This window comes from Myxocyprinus asiaticus, chromosome 47 (assembly GCF_019703515.2).
Source record: "Myxocyprinus asiaticus isolate MX2 ecotype Aquarium Trade chromosome 47, UBuf_Myxa_2, whole genome shotgun sequence".
In the NCBI taxonomy this organism is placed as follows: Eukaryota; Metazoa; Chordata; class Actinopteri; order Cypriniformes; family Catostomidae; genus Myxocyprinus; species Myxocyprinus asiaticus.
This window is the reverse complement of record NC_059390.1, coordinates 395001-412500: the sequence shown is the minus strand read 5'-3', so window position 1 is coordinate 412500 and position 17500 is coordinate 395001. Positions and strand designations below refer to the sequence as shown.

Here is a 17500-nt window from a genome sequence, read left to right as displayed (position 1 = left end):
CAAAGAAAAGTTTAACTTTAGTTATTTAGTTATTTAGGGGTTGAATTTATCATGTGGGTTTGACCAAGTGTATCCAAAAGCCTATAATTCCTAAAATAAATATTCAAATTTCTAAAACCTTTTTGGAGATTGGGTGCTTTGTGGCTTTCAAACAGTTAAAAAGTAAATAAAATAAAATAAATGACCACCATAACAATTATCCTGTTTCAGGATCGTTGAACACAAGACACCAGAGTCATATTTAACACCAGTTTGCAAATTCAGCAACTTACAAAGTACAAATACAAATACAAATACATACCTTTTTTGCATAATTTGAAAGTTCTTAAAAGGCTTGAACCCCGACAATTGCTGCTTGCAGCTATATTCTTATTTATATTTCTACATCATAACAAATAGGTGGCACTCATTTGTGACACAGAGGCTTATCTTGTTATTTTATGTAACATAAATGCAAAAGTGATGGAGTTCTGTGAAAAGTTCAGATTCTAAGCATTTAATTGGTACCACACATGCCTGACTTGTGGAACCGGGGACTTTTATTCTGTAATCCTAAACTTATTATGTGCTCCTGGCCCCGTCCATGGACCCAGTACCAGTTCCGTAGAGTTGAAGCGGTTAATGTGAAGACAATAACTTTATTTTAATGCCTGTACTAACCAAATGTCTGATGTGTGTGTTTGTTTCAGGGAGTGCGGTGCTGAAACCTTTGTGAATTTCGCCTCTTTTGAGCGGGACGGGAAACTGCCGTATAACTGGTACGAGATCTCTCTGTTTCCTGAAGTTTCTTACAGCTGTCAATCAAACACAGTGACAAACTAGCAGCTCACAGTTGACATCAAAATTCAGTTTATGAGTTTAGAAATATCACCCGTGAAACACACACACAGACAGATAGGATGTGACGTTTCACCAGTGTAATTGTTGGGATCTTCATGCGGGTTAATTTGTTCACTCCGTTGTAAGTGGCATATTTTCCCAACTTCATATTGCTGGTCTGGTTTGAAAGTGCAAAACTCTCTTAATGTCCAGAAACACAGATTGAGTTGTGTGTTACACACACATGATTAATATAAAAGTTTGAAGAGTGTCAGTAAAGGCAGATTTCTGGCTTTCATTCAAGTCCAATGAAACTCTTTCTGTCACTTCTTATTAGATGCTGCTGAAATGTTGATGAATCAGTCAAAGTTCGTCTCTCTTACACTGTGTTTACACTGTCTGCTAGCCTTCAGTGATCGTATTATTGGGAAATAATGATGTTTACTGCAGTATTTTCAGAAATTTACTGCTATAAAAACTGACTTTGCATGGACTAAATGTTCTGTCCCCTCACTATCACAGCTGGTTAGGACAAAAAAATGTATTGAGTAATAATCAGAGAGAGCTTTTGTAATTTATTGCTTTAATAAGTGATAAGGCGTAATGCTTTAACTGTATACAGGCTACATGCCTACATATAGTTTGAAACAAAAGTTATTTAAATTAGTTAACTGGAGACCATAAATATCATGAGCCAGCTTTAATGTGACAGTCACAAGCTATTTACATTTATCACACGGCTCTTTGGAATACTCGATTCTGATTGGTCAATGGCGCCATCTAGTGGTCTGATATTTCTGAGTAACAACCGCACATCCGCATATCAGAGTCATCTTTACTGCTTCTCGGATTACTTTGCGATCTCTACAAGTATGCTAATAAAATATTTTCAATGTTTCATGTGCATTTATTTATGTATTTATTTATATGGCGAGCAGTCTTGTAATAAGCTGGATAATGAGTCAGATGGTCATTAATTACAAAATAAACACCAACAGAACTCTTTTCAGCTGTTCAGTGATTTATTTCTTCTCACATAATGACATAATTTCAATGCAAATCAATATTTTATGTCCATGTATTTATTTATTTAGTTAGTAGCCGTGTAATAAGCGGGATAATGAGCAGTCAGCCGGTTGTAAATCGTAAAATAAACCCCTCCAGTCATCCGCTTCACGTCGGGATCCTGATCACCCCGTCAGGGTTTATTGTGCGATAACAACCGGCTAACTGAACATTATCACTTGCATATCTAATAAAATGTATATCTAATCAAATTAATTGCTATCAATTCATGGCATTTGTAAAACATTTAAATATAAAGTTTTTAGCAAACTAGTCGCAAACTCGCAAATTTGCCACTCGTTATTTTCACATGCAAACGAGCTTGTGATTCGAATGGACAATTTGCCGCAAGTTTGCCGCAAAGCTCATTTGCATGTGAAAATGGTCAGTTTTTGAATTTGCGGCACGTTTGCTGCAAATTTGCAACGAACTCCCGGTTTTGCAAGGGTCATTTCAGATGAACAGAGAAAATATGTGGCTGAAGAGTTCAAAGGAATATTCCGGGTTCAATACAAGTTCAGCTCAATCGACAGTATTTGTGTCATAATGTTGATTATTAACACAAAAATTAATTTCGACTCGTCCCTCCTTTTCTTTAATAAAAGCACAAATGTGTGTTCCAGTGAGACACTTACAATGGAAGTCAATGGGGTCAATAATCTGTAAACATTAAAATACTCACTGTTTCAAAAGTATAGACATAAGACATAAACAATATGTGTGTTAACATGATTTTACTGTGATTAAATCACATACTAACCGCATCTGTGGAAAGATATAGACAATTTTACAACTCCGTTGCCATGACGATGTCCAACAAACCCTAAAATGACGATTTAAACAGTTCAAATAATCCACGAGTTTTAACAGAAGAATTAATGTAAGTGCTTTTATAAAATTATAAACGTCACATTTCTGACTTTAATACCTCTAAAAATTGACCCCATTGACTTCCATTGTAAGTGTCTCACTGGAACACACATTTGTGCTTTTTTAAAGAAAAGGAAATACATTTTTGTTGTGATGAACATTTTTCCACGAATAGTCGATTGGCCTTAACTTGCATTGAACACGGAACATTTGTTTAAGTAGTTGTGCAGCGCTTATAAAATGAAAGCTTGTCATTGGTCAGCTGAAGGTGCGTCCAATGTAAACAGCTCCATTATTATAATGGCAGTGATTTATTTTTATACAGTGTAGACACAGTGTCGGAGAACGTGGACTCGCACATGAAATTGGCTTGTTTTGTTTCTGTTGTGCTTGTTTGCTTGTCTGTTAATGTTCAGCTGAGCAACACATTATAATCACAGATGAGTTGTGTTAAACTACATCACATATCATGAAGATTTCCCTTCACTTTCAAATGAGAAGATAGATAGAGAGTGAAGGTCATACATTCCCATGAACGACACTGACTGCATGAAGCGTTAATTAACCTGTGTAAAGCACTAATTGAATATTTCTCAGTCATCTGTGTGTCACTTTTACTAATGCAGCACCATGTTTTGTCCTCAACTCTCTGCCCTTGGTCTTTTTCTGTCTCTTGCTTTTGTGTTTTTGTTCAAACGGCTTCAGGCGCAGGAGTCTCTTTGCGTTCCTCACTCTTCTGCCATCCTGCCTTTGGACTGACTATCTCTTGGCCTTTTATATTAATCCGTGGTAAGTAGCAGCGCCGATGCTGAGCGGCAGTAGACTGATAGAGAGTAGCTGTAGAACCGGAGAGCCGACACCATAGAAACCTCGCCTTGGGCTCTTGCTGTGTTTTCATTCACCATTTTGCATTTTGAAAGACACATTCATAATGGAACTCATAATGAGTGTCAATGTGTTCTCGAAATGGTCTTATTTGTAACATTCACTAACACCTGACTCCCAACGTTAACAGTTAAACATCTATTTAACATCTGTAGCTTCAGGACTGAATTGAAATGAAATCTCCTGCATGTTGTCTCTTGAATCTTATCGTACTTTCTGTGTACGAGTGGATGCCGATTTTCTCATCAGATTGAGAAAGCTCTGCACATTTGCTTGATTTTCAATCGTTTTTATTTTATTTAATGTTAAAGAGCACCTATTATAGTTTTTAAACGTGTCTAATTTTGTTTTAAAGGTCTCATACAATAGATTTACATGCATCCAAGTTCATAAAACACTTTAATTTGCTCATAATTTAAATTGCAGATGTACCTTTTTTTCCCAGTGTCAAAAACGACTCGTTCAATGATCCGTTCTAAAGGATTCATTCTAAACTCCTCCTTTCAGAGAGCATACTCTGCTCTGATTGGTCAGATGTCCCAGTCTGTTGTGATTGGTCTAGCTCTTAGTGTAGTGTTTGAGGGCGGGTCAAAGCTGTTAGCGAGCAGCCAATGAAGACCAGAGGCGGGTTTTTTGTTACCAAATTACGTAGGTTAGTACAGGAAGTAAGTCTGGAATTACTAACGACTCGTTTCAGGTGTTCAGAATCGGTTCTTTCATTTGGGAGTCAATAACTCCATTTGTCATGCACTTTGCAGACTTTTTTACATTCACAAACAGCTACATAACGCACTACATGAAAGGTCATATTTGAAAACCATAATAGGTGCTCTTTAAGGAACGTTCCGGGCTCAATGCAATCTATGACATGCTGCCACTGCAAAATAAAAATTGTGTTGGCAGTAATGCACTTTCAGGTGAAATCTATGGGTCAAGACATTGCACTGAGATAAATTCAAATTTCTTGCCATCTTGACTCGCCATCAACAAAGATAAACATTATTGCCATAAGCATTATACGTTAACGTGAAACTAGCGTGATCAAATCATTATTAGTCTAGCCTGTGCCAAGTTATATCCAATATTTCAACTCTTGCCATGACCATGTAAAGCCAGTAAAACTATGAGCTTCAAATTTCTCCTTTATAAACCTGCAGTACACTTGCCCCACACATGTCCATTATAAGGGCCTTATTTTAAGAGCACTAGCACTAAGCCCAGTTCTTGTATTTTTGTGCAAGCATGCGCTGAGTCTAGGCGCAAGTGGGTTTGGTGAAATTGCACGTGCAATGCACTAATGGTCTGGATCAAGTGCAATATAATTCTGAGGTTCTTCTCCGATTATTGCACCTATTATATAGTCCATTCCCTCAAACACCAGCGATATAAACAAAGACAGCACATTCAGAAGAAGTTAGTCATGTAAATGGACTGTATGCAATTAATTAGAAGAACAGAAATATGGACTTTTGTTCTTTTGTGCATTAACTGCATCCTTGTTAAATATCAGGCATATTTTTATGACAGTGACTATGAAATGTGATTCTCAACAGGATTTGGATAATTTATAGAGAATGTAATTATTATTAATCATACTGATCAAGTGACACATAAATCATGGCTGGTATTAAAAGTGATTGTATCTGCACACACTTCACTTCTACTGGTCGACTTTGATTTTGAACAATTGCATTAATTCAACACAAAAAACTTCAATTCAAATTACATTCAGTCAAAAAAATCGAATATAGTGACCTCCCCAAATCCAAAAATTTTACTCTCTACAACTTCTTCCACCGGCACCTTTTGCAGTGACTTAAAAATCACTCAATGACAACAGGTGGAAAAATACCAATATAAATTGTATCATAAATACAATTGTAAAAATAAACATAATAATAATAATTGAAAAATAAACCATGAGCTATAGATAGTTTTACACAAATCTCATAAATTGTAGTTTCACAAAACAGCTATAACAGTGATCGTCAGAGACGTAATTTAATGTTCCACTATATTTTCAGAGTTTGAACATGAACTTTATTAACACCTGCTGATTGAATCTCCAAACTGCAAATGCAGGAACTGAGTTTAGACTTTGTGCTGAAAACAGACGTGCCTCTGAAACATCTTAGTGCAATGAGCGATATCTCAGGAAAATAGCAAATTGTGCTTTGTGTCACTTCATTGCCACACAACACACACACAGATAGCGCAAACACTCCCACACATGCCCACTTGTGCTTTGAGCTGGCACAGAAATTGCGCTTAGAATTAGCACTCAGGGACCTGGGTATCTCAGCGAGTATTGACGCTGACTATCACACCTGGAGTCGCGAGTTCGAATCCAGGGCATGCTGAGTGACTCCAGCCAGGTCTCCTTAGCAACCAAATTGGCCCGGTTGCTAGGGAGGGTAGAGTCACATGGGGTAACCTCCTCGTGGTCGTGATTAGTGGTTCTCGCTCTCAATGGGGCGTGTGGTAAGTTGTGTGTGGATCGTGGAGAGTAGCATGAGCCTCCACATGCTGTGAGTCTCCGCGGTGTCATGCACAACGAGTCACATGATAAGATGCACGGATTGACGGTCTCAGAAGCGGAGGCAACTGAGACTTGTCCTCCGCCACCCGGATTTAGGCGAGTAACCGCGCCACCACGAGGACCGACTAAGTAGTGGGAATTGGGCATTCCAAATTGGGGAGAAAAGGGGATAAAAAAAAAAAAAAAGGAATTAGCGCTCTCACGAAAACCGTTGTAGCGCATTGCACAGCTATGAAAATAGAGCCCTAAGTCTGTAACTGTAAAAGCGATTTATGCTTGTTTTTAACTAAGGGAACGAATGCAAATTATTGTCTGTGGTTATTAATATCATGTCACAGATGCTGTACATACAGATTCACTTGTTTTGAACCCAGAACATTCCTTTAAAAATGAAATGCATGTTTTGCATCTCTCCAAAATAGACTCTTATTCCTGATGTGTGACAGTTTGTACTGTTTGGACTGAGATCTCAGTTCAGTCAGAATTCTGCCTGTTTTGTTTTCACCCGTAGGAGCAAGACGGCACTAAAGAAGAGGAAACTAACCAGGTAAAATACTTATGTAAAAAAACATACAACGTTCATGTCGATGTGTGTTTTATCTGTGTCTTTGAGTGTGTTTTATGACTGTATTGGAGTTCTCCTCTTCATTAATTGATTTATTTTTCCATGTGGACTGTATTTTATGGATGTGAATCATTTCTGTACAGCAGAGACTAGTCTAGACTATAAGCAGTTAACACAGAGTCACTATGTTTTATTATTCATATAGTGATTAAATGTGTGTTTTCAGTCCAGTTCAGCTCAGTGATTTTGCCGTTTACATCAAAGACATGAGTAAAGATTCGGCGTACAAGTTCTCCCTGCAGTTTGAGGTAAAACACCGTTTCATCATCAGCATCTCGTCAGAGAGAGAGAAATGAGTTCATGAGAAGTTTGTGTCTCTGTGTCAGGAGTTGAAGAGTGTTGGTCTCGATTTGTCTCATGAAGCCGCTGATCTGCCCATCAACAGACCCAAGAACCGCTACACCAACATCCTGCCCTGTGAGTGGTCAGCCAGCAATGCCCCGCCCACATAGTCATCACAGCACGGTGCTCATTGGCTACAGACTCTGTCACTCATACTTTAGTCATTCCTGTTGAAGTTTTTACATATGCTTGTGTTGTATTTTAAGAAAGTATTTATTTCAGAAATATTAAGTTCAAGCTCCTCATTTCACTTTTACATCGCTTTATTTATCGTAACTTGATTATTGTCACAATGGCAAGAAAATAAACAGGATGGAAATTTAAGAGCTAAAGTTAGCCGTTGCTCAGTGAGGGATTGAGTTTACAATCATTTTCATATTCTTTAACAATCTTTCGAAATTTTGATATTGTTACACAGATTTCTGTAATTTTATCAAACAGGAATATTATTTTTCAGTGACACAAATCAGCTAATAGCACAAAACATCACAGAATTCATCAAATCCATTGCTAACACTAATGTTTGCACTGTTGTTTTCCCTCCAAAAATGATGTCACTTCCTGGTTAGGGTTTGGGAAATGGCTTTTGGTAGTTACAGGGATACAACAAAAGACTGACAATGCAAAAATGTCAACATTCACTCATACGAGGGGGGTCTGGGTATCTCAGCGAGTATTGACGCTGACTATCACACCTGGAGTCGTGAGTTTGAATCCAGGGTGTGCTGAGTGACTCCAGCCAGGTCTCCTAAGCAACCAAATTGGCCCGGTTGCTAGGGAGGGTAGAGTCACATGGGGTAACCTCCTCGTGGTCGCTATAATGTGGTTCTCGCTCTCAATGCGTGTGGTGAGTTGTGCGTGGATGCTGCGGAGAATAGCGTGAAGCCATGACACGTGCTACGTCTCCACGGTAACACACTCTACAAGCCACCTGATAAGATGCGCGGATTGATGGTCTCAGACGTGGAGGCAACTGAGATTCATCCTCCGCCACCCGGATTGAGTCACTACGCCACCATGAGGACACATTGGGAATTGGGCATTCCAATTTGGGGAGAAAAGGGGAGAAAACCTAAAAAATAAAATAAAACATTCACTCATATGGCTAGTGAAATTATTTAAAATTAGGGCTTTCAGTCGATTAAATTTTTTAATCAGCTACATGACACGCCGATTAATAATCGAATTAATCGCAATTAATTGCATGTATAAATTGTTTGCTGAGAAAGGCCCCCATAATATTCAAAATATTAAATATATAATATTATAAATATATTTTGATTAAATATGTGCATATGCATCAGAGCGTCTCACTGTGGTTGTGTCGTTTATCACTAGTTTTCAGCGTCTGTAGTCATGAGTGCTGTGTTTTTAGGACGCTGTGTCAAGTTAAATGCAGTTTGAAATGTTGAAAAATGTATCTCGAGACTGCTGCATTTAAAGTTGTGGTCTGTCCAGCTGTCTTTAAACTTTGCGTTCTGCTGTGACTCTTTTTGTGCTGCTTGCTGTCGGTTTGTTGCCTGTAATGCTGGGGCTGCGCTGACTGCCCCCTGCTGACAGAATTCTTTATTAATTAAATGCATAATTAATTGTGCACATTTTTTAAATATAATGAATCACACTGAATGAATGCATTCAAATGACAGCCTTGTTTAAAATTCAACTGTATGTTCATTAAATTGTGACATTGTGCTAAAAGACACTACTATGATCTTTTAAAATGAGTTTGAGTGCTACCTAAGAGGAATGACTTGTATATGTGTGTGTTTTTCTTGTGTTTCATTTAGGTGTGTGTAGAGTTGTCTCATTAATTGTTTGTTTTGTCACAGATGATTTCAGTCGTGTGAAGCTCATTTCTCTACACAACGATGAAGGATCAGATTATATCAATGCAAACTACATTCCTGTGAGTAATCGCTCATTATCAACATCATTAACCCTCCTGTTCTGTTAAAGAAGTGCCGCTTACTTTACTGTTCATGGTCATTTTTTCCCTTAAGTAAAACAACACAATTACGGGATTTTTAGTTTTTAAGGTCTTATTTACATTTATCCATTTCACCACTCTTTTGCATATGCAAATAAGAACATTTATGTAACTTCAAAACAGTAAAAACCGCGTGCTGAGTGACTCCAGCCAGGTCTCCTAAGCAACCAAATTGGCCCGGTTGCTAGGGAGGGTAGAGTCACATGGGGTAACCTCCTTGTGGTCGCTATAATGTGGTTCTCACTCTCGGTGGGGGCGAGTTATGCGTGGATGCCGCGGAGAATAGCGTGAAGCCTCCACACGCGCTGTGTCTCCACGGTAACGTGCTCAACAAGCCATGTGATAAGATGCGCGGATTGACGGTCTCAGATGCGGAGGCAACTGAGATTCGTCCTCCGCCCCCCGGATTGAGGCGAGTCACAACGCCACCACGAGAACTTAGAGTGCACTGGGGAGAAAAAAAACACAAAACAAACACAAAAATAAAAACAGTAAAAACTTACATTTCTATAAGTTGAAACATGAAGAAAATATGAGAATGTGTCATGTATTGAGGGGAGACTGCTGCCATCTGGTGAAAAAATAAAAATAACATGACTTGAAAATCATGTAATGACAATAATAGCCAGTAGATGGCAGCAGTGTTCTACGCTGCCACTTATTGCATTTATTTGCATACTTTTAATTGTCAAAGTTTAGCTTTTTTATTTTTTATTTAACTGTTTTGAAGTGTATGTTTTTACAAAAATGTCACAATCTGCTTACAGCCAAACCTGACCTGGTGTTACAAAGAGAAGACATTAAATAATCATTTTGTTACCAATTATTTATTTTAAACATCAAAATGTAATTACTCAAAGTAAATTAATAATAATGTCAAGAAAGTGAACAGTAATAAACAGAAATAAACAGCACTGGACTGTGAAAATTATTTCATGTATAATTGCTCTGATTTTTTTATCTTTCCCATTAATTTCCTATGTTCGGTCAATTTTGGCCGCGAACAGTAAAGGTGTCGCTTTTTTTACGACTACTTGGACTTATCAAATCAAGTCCAAATTTTTGTGTGTGTTCAGATGGCAAATGGAGGAAAAGTCACCAAGTTTTGTACTGCTCAAATAAAGGAACCCATTTTAGTACATCGGAAAAAGTGATTTCGGTCAAAAGTGACCGGATAGGAGGGTTAAAACACAGACAACTGTCTATAGTTCTGATTTTTAGGTGCTGCGATTAAATCTGTGGCAGTATAGATTTGAGAAAGATGTTATTGTATCTCATTGCACAATTTTGGTGATGTTTTGTGAGCTAGTTTTCATTGTCAGTTGTGATTGTGTTGTTTTCAGGGTTATAACTCTCCACACGAGTTCATCGCAACACAGGGGCCGCTGCCCGAGACACGCAACGAATTCTGGAAGATGGTTCTACAGCAGAAGTCTCACGTCATCGTTATGTTGACGCAGTGTAATGAGCGCAGGAGGGTCAGTTTCCATAGCAACCTGTTCACTACCCATCATCATTATCAGACTGCTGGAATGAATCACTTCATACGGTGTACATTGATTATTTCATAGTTATTAATAACACAAAGACTCGGTATTACAGTTTATACACAAATGACCTGAGCTTGTGTGTTCAGACCCACATGTGTCACATGTACTTAGAAACACTGTTTTCCTGCCGATCCGAGTGAATGTGTGATGTGTGTGTGCGCACAGGTAAAATGTGATCATTACTGGCCGTTCACTGAGGAGCCGGTGGCGTACGGAGAGATCACGGTCGAGATGATGTCAGAGACGGACTCGCCGGAGTGGACCATCAGAAACTTCAGACTGGGATATGTGAGCAACACAAATACTCACGTCACACTTCTTATATTGTGAAGAGAATCTGTAGATCTGAATGAATCTCGTAAAAACATGTCCAGATCAAATTTCACCCTTTTTGCACCATTAAGATTTGTTTGTACTGTAACATTATTTTCATGACGATGAAGCACGTTTCAATAGATCAACAGTAGCCGCCTAGCCGGAGCGAAACGCATGTAGTTTGCAGTGTGTATCATGTCTGTGTGTGTGTCGCCCTCGGCAGGCTGATGAAACTCAAGATGTTTTACACTTTAATTACACATCATGGCCGGATCACGGTGTGCCAACAGTCAACGCCATCGAGAGCATTCTGCAGTTTGTACAGATCGTACGACAACAGGTGAACAGGACCAAAGGACCAATCATAGTGCACTGCAGGTGAGATCATACTTACAGGTGAACTTTGATATTATATGTGCTGTGTACTGTCTGTCTGCTGTCTGTCTACCTGTATATCTCTCTGTATGTCTGTCTGTCTGTCTGTCTATCTACCTGTATATTTGTCTGTCTGTCTATCTACCTGTATATCTCTCTGTCTGCTGTCTACCTACCTGTCTGTCTATCTATCTACCTGTCTGTCTGTCTGTCTACCTGTATATCTGTCTGTATGTCTGTCTATCTATCTACCTGTCTGTCTGTTTGTCTATCTATCTACCTGTCTGTCTGTCTGTATGTCTGTCTATCTATCTACCTGTATATCTGTCTGTATGTCTGTCTATCTATCTACCTGTATATCTGTCTGTATGTCTGTCTATCTATCTACCTGTATATCTGTCTGTATGTCTGTCTATCTGTCTACCTAAATATATCTGTCTGTCTGTCTATCTATCTACCTCTCTGTCTATCTGTCTGCCTGCTGTCTGTCTGTCTGTCTGTCTATCTACCTGTATATTTGTCTGTCTGTCTATCTACCTGTATATCTCTCTGTCTGCTGTCTACCTACCTACCTGTCTGTCTGTCTATCTATCTACCTGTCTGTCTATCTGTCTGCCTGCTGTCTGTATGTCTGTCTATCTATCTACCTGTATATTTGTCTGTCTGTCTGTCTATCTATCTACCTGTATATCTGTCTGTCTGTCTATCTATCTACCTGTCTGTCTATCTGTCTGCCTGCTGTCTGTTTGTCTGTCTATCAATCTACCTGTATATTTGTCTGTCTGTCTGTCTATCTGTCTACCTGTATATTTGTCTGTATGTCTGTCTATCTATCTACCTGTATATTTGTCTGTCTGTCTATCTATCTACCTGTCTGTCTATCTGTCTGCCTGCTGTCTGTTTGTCTGTCTATCTATCTACCTGTATATTTGTCTGTCTGTCTGTCTATCTATCTACCTGTATATTTGTCTGTCTGTCTGCCTGCTCTCTGTCTATCTGTTTGTCTGTCTATCTACCTGTATATCTATCTGTCTATCTATCTGCCTATCTATCTGCCTGCTGTCTATCTGCCTATCTATCTAACTGTCTGTCTGCCTGCTGTCTATCTACCTGTCTATATGTCTATCTACCTGTCTGTGTATCTGCCTGCCTGCTGTCTATCTACCTGTCTGTCTGTCTGTCTGTCTACAGTATGTGTCTGTCTATCTGTGTACCTGTCTATCTGCCTGTCTTATTTGTTCGCCTGCTGTCTATCTACCTCTCTGTCTGTCTATCTACCTGTCTGTCTGTCTGTCATTGTACCTGTCTGCCTGCTGTCTATCTGCCTGTTTTTCTATCTGTTTGCCTGCTGTCTATCTGCCTGTCTATCTACCTATCTGTCTATCTGTCTGCCTATGTCTGTCGGTCTATCTGCCTGTCTGTCTGTCTATTTACATGTCTGTCTGTCTGTATATCTACCTCTCTTTTTAACTATCTGTTTATATATCTGTCTGTCTATCTGTTTGCCTGCTGTCTATCTACCTGTCTGTCTGTTTGTCTGTCACTCTACCTGTCTATGTGTCTGTCTGTCTGTCTGTCTATCTATCTGTGTGTCTGTCTGTCTGTATGTCTACCTGTCTGTCTATTTGTCTGTCTGTCTAAGTGTCTGTCCTGTGTGTATGCTGTAAGGATTCCTGTTAAATATTGTTTTGTTGTGTGTTATTGTGTAATTGTATTCTATCATTGAGTGTTTGTGTGATGTCTGGTTCACTGCAGCTCACTAGCTGGATTTCCATCCAACTTTTTTACTTGGACTCAGAGCGCATTGGGCATTCCATATTGGGGAGGAAAAAATAAAAATACAAAAATTACATACTTGCTCCAATTCTGCAAATAAAACTCTCCCCAAAACAGGGAGGAGGTCATTCAGCTGCTCCCTCGTGATAATGTGCATTACGTAGAGGATGGAAACGTGCAACAATCCACATTTTTAGAAATGCGCTTAAAAATGCGTAACATTTCGATGGAGACTCAGCTATTGACATCTATTGGTTTGTGTTTATAGAGAGATGATACAACAATTCTTTTGACATTCTAACATTTACTTTTGATCTGCCACTCCATGTATTCCTCAATAAAGATGTCTTTGACCATTTAAACTGACTTTTTTTACATTTACTTTTTTATTTTTTAAATTATAAGAGAATTTACATCACTACCGCTCGAATAGAATGCAGATTCAGATCCTATATAACCCTTATGTGTTTACAGTGATGTTCATTGTATTTAACACTGGTGTTATTTTCGTAATATACTGATTGTTTTCAGTGTAGTATGCAAGTATAGTTAGTTGTCATTCAGCTGATGCTTTAATCTAAATTTAATTTTCCTTGACGAAATAAGTTGTTATATAAAGAAGAAGCATCTATTTTAGATTTAAAATGAAACACCTGCAATCAGAAAATGAACTTGTTTTCATTTGAATTCTTGTTTGAGCTGTCTCATTTCTATCTCAGTGCTGGAGTGGGTCGAACCGGCACATTTATCGCTCTGGATCGTCTGATGCAGCACATTCAGGAACACGAGTATGTGGATATTCTGGGAATGGTGTCAGAGATGCGCTCGCACCGACTGTCTATGGTCCAAACAGAGGTGAACATCTCCATCACTGTCATTCCAGCAGCAGAACTGTACAGAATCAATCTGTGTAGAAGCACAATAACATGACTATATCTAAATCAATTAGCCAATAATAATTATTCAAGTTCCCACGTGTCCTGGAAAACCTGGAATATTGCAATGCAGTTTTCCAGTGATGGAAAAGTCATGGGAAATGAGAAAAATACCTAAATGTACTGGAAAATAATTATTTGTTTGATTGTGTCGTTGACAGTGTTTTTGTTCCATGTATAAGTATTGATACAAGTGCTGTGAAAAAGTATTTGCCCCCATCCTGATTTTTTCTGTTTTTGTGTGTATCTCATACTAAATTGTTTCAAAAATTCCAACACAATCCAATATAAAACAAAGGCAATCTGAAGGCAAACATCAAAATACAGTTTTTAAATGATCATTTTATTTATTGAAGCAAAACAGTTATCCAATACCAACTGGGCCTGTGTGAAAAACTATTTGGCCCCTTAGTTACTAAATCCCCAAATCTATGAAGCTGCATTCATAATGGGGTTCAGCTGGACTAGACACACCCAGACCTGATTACTGTCAGCCCTGTTCAATCAAATCAACACCTAAATACAACTTTTACAGCAGCTTGAAGTTGGCTAAAATGTCTCGCCCAGTAGCACACTATGCCAAGGTCGAAAGAAATCCCAGAAATGACGAGGGAAAAAGCTGATTGAAATACATCAGTCTGGGAAGGGTTACAAAGATATTTCAAAGGCTCTGGCACTCCAAAGAACCACAATGAGAGCCATTATCTCCAAATGGAGAACACTTGGCACAGTAGTGAACCTTCCTAGAAGTGGCCGACCTTCCAAAATTCCTCCAAGAGCACAGCGACGACTCATCCAGGAAGACAAAAAAGCCAAGGACAACATCCAAGGAACTGCAGGCCTCTCTCGCATCAATAAAGGTTGAGGTCACTGTTAAAGGTTAAAGGTCACTGTTCATGACTGCACTATCAGAAAGATACTGGGCAAAAATGCCATCCATAGAAGAGTGGAGAGGTGAACACCACTGCTAACCCAGAAGAACATTAAGGCTCGTCTGAATTTCACCAAAACACACCTTGATGATCCTCAAAGCTTTTGGGAGAATGTTCCGTGGACTGATGAGTCGAAAGTGGAACTGTTTGGAAGACAGGGGTCCCGTTACAACTGCTGTAAATCAAACACAGAATTCCACAAAAAGAACATCATACCTACGGTCAAGCATGATGATGGTAGTGTGATGGTGTGGGGGGTATTAAACTCGCAATAATTGAGGGAAACATGAATTCTGCTCTGTACCGGAAAATCCTAAAGGAGAACGTCCGGTCATCAGTCCGTGAGTTGAAGCTCAAGCACAACTGGATTACGCAGCAAGACAATCATCCAAAGCACAGGAGTAAATCCACCTCTGAATGACTCAAAAGAAGCTAAATTAAAGTTTTGGAGTGGCCTATTCCTTGAAGTCCTTGAATGCGATTGAGATGCTGTGGCAGGACCTTAAACGAGCAGTTCATGCTCGAAAACCCTGCCCTCGTTTTACATTTATCCAAAGCGACTTACAAAAGAGGAACACATAAGCGAATCAAGGAGACAGTGGTACGAAAAGTGCTGTATTACAAAGTTTCACTAGCATCAGAATAGCATTCAAAACAGATTGAAGTGCAACAAGGATTTTTTTTGTTTGTTTGTTTTTAATGACTGGTTAAGTGCTCATGGAAAAGATGTGTTTTTATTCGTTTTTTGAAGACAGAAAGTGAGTCAGCTTCACGGATGGAGTTGGGAAGGTCGTTCCACCAATGTGGTACGATGAAGCTGAAAGTTCGGGAAAGTGTTTTGGTGCCTCTTTGTGTTGGTACAACAAGGCGCCGCTCATTAGCCGACCGCAGGCTTCTAGTGGGCGTGTAGCTCTGCATAAATGATTTTGGGTATGCTGGAGCAGACCCAGTGACTGTTCTGTATGCCAGCATCAGAGCCTTGAATTTGATACGTGCATCAACCGGCAGCCAGTGAAGAGAGACAAGGAGTGGTGTAACATGTGCTCTCTTTGGTTCATTAAAGACCAGACGTGCTGCTGCATTCTGGATCATTTGCAGGGGTCTAATTGCACATGCAGGGAGGCCTGCAATGAGAGCGTTACAGTAGTCCAGTCAAGTTATGACAAGACAGTTGTGTGGAATGTTCAGAGAGGACGGGTCTTATCTTCCTGATATATGTTTTTATGTTTTATCTCTAAAGATCTAAAACAGTTTAGTATGAAAAATACACAAAAATAGAAGAAATCAGAAATCATTCCAACACTGCTGTAGTGTTAACTACAAAACCAGATCTAAACTTTCGACGATGATGGTCAGAACACTGATTTTTTTCAATAATTCAACGATCAGAGTCTTGTTATACCGCCGTTAGCACATGTAGGGCCACGATGCAAAAACACGGATGGAATCACTTCATCCAGTAATACAAATGCCATTAGGGATAAAATGCATAACGTTACGGAATTTGACATATTTGGGATGAAAATTAATGTTTAAATGCACAATTAATTAAATTAAAATCTCGATATGTCCAAGTGTGATTATTAAACCGTAGAAAGCTGCGATTTAATTAAATAAATATATAATCTGCATGTGCTGCGTGCTTTAAAATGAATGTGTGAAGCAGCCACTCGTACACTGAAAACACGTCATCATGAGCATCACGAGCGCTCTGGGTGTGTGTGTGATGACAGTGAGCAGAGCGCTCTGGGTGTGTGTGTGTGTGTGTGTGTGTGTGATGACAGTGAGCAGAGTGCTCTGGGTGTGTGTGTGTGTGTGTGTGTGTGTGTGTGTGTGTAATGACAGTGAGCAGAGCGCTCTGGGTGTGTGTGTGTGTGTGTGTGATGACAGTGAGCAGAGCACTCTGGGTGTGTGTGTGTGTGTGTGTGATGACAGTGAGCAGAGCGCTCTGGGTGTGTGTGTGTGTGTGTGTGTGATGACAGTGAGCAGAGCGCTCTGGGTGTGTGTGTGTGTGTGTGTGTGTGTGTGTGTGTGTGTGTGATGACAGTGAGCAGAGCGCTCTGGGTGTGTGTGTGTATGTGTGTGTGTGTGATGACAGTGAGCAGAGCGCTTTGGGTGTGTGTGTGTGTGTGTGTGTGTGTGTGTATGTGTGTGTGTGTGTGATGACAGTGAGCAGAGCGCTCTGGGTGTGTGTGTGTGTGTGTATGTGTGTGTGTGTGTGTGTGTGTGTGTGTGTGTGATGACAGTAAGCAGAGCGCTCTGGGTGTGTGTGTGTGTGTGTGTGTGTGTGTGATGACAGTGAGCAGAGCGCTCTGGGTGTGTGTGTGTGTATGTGTGTGTGTGTGTGTATGTGTGTGTGTGTGTGATGACAGTGAGCAGAGCGCTCTGGGTGTGTGTGTGTGTATGTGTGTGTGTGTGTATGTGTGTGTGTGTGTGATGACAGTGAGCAGAGTGCTCTGGGTGTGTGTGTGTGTGTGTGTGTGTG

General features: G+C 39.6%; 1 protein-coding gene across 2 annotated transcripts in view; it reads left to right on the top strand.

The window, feature by feature from the left end:
• LOC127436421 (receptor-type tyrosine-protein phosphatase O-like) overlaps positions 1-17500 on the top strand; it is a 75227-nt gene that overhangs the window by 54240 nt on the left and 3487 nt on the right. The window contains exons 16-25 of one of the 2 annotated variants that reach the window (XM_051690544.1): positions 690-758; positions 3460-3543; positions 6690-6725; positions 6970-7051; positions 7130-7220; positions 8975-9051; positions 10476-10610; positions 10848-10970; positions 11221-11375; positions 13868-14003. In XM_051690544.1, the coding sequence (XP_051546504.1) occupies positions 690-758; positions 3460-3543; positions 6690-6725; positions 6970-7051; positions 7130-7220; positions 8975-9051; positions 10476-10610; positions 10848-10970; positions 11221-11375; positions 13868-14003 (988 nt within the window). The remainder of the gene's footprint in view (positions 1-689; positions 759-3459; positions 3544-6689; positions 6726-6969; positions 7052-7129; positions 7221-8974; positions 9052-10475; positions 10611-10847; positions 10971-11220; positions 11376-13867; positions 14004-17500) is intronic. The other variant, XM_051690545.1, reaches the window with a different exon arrangement.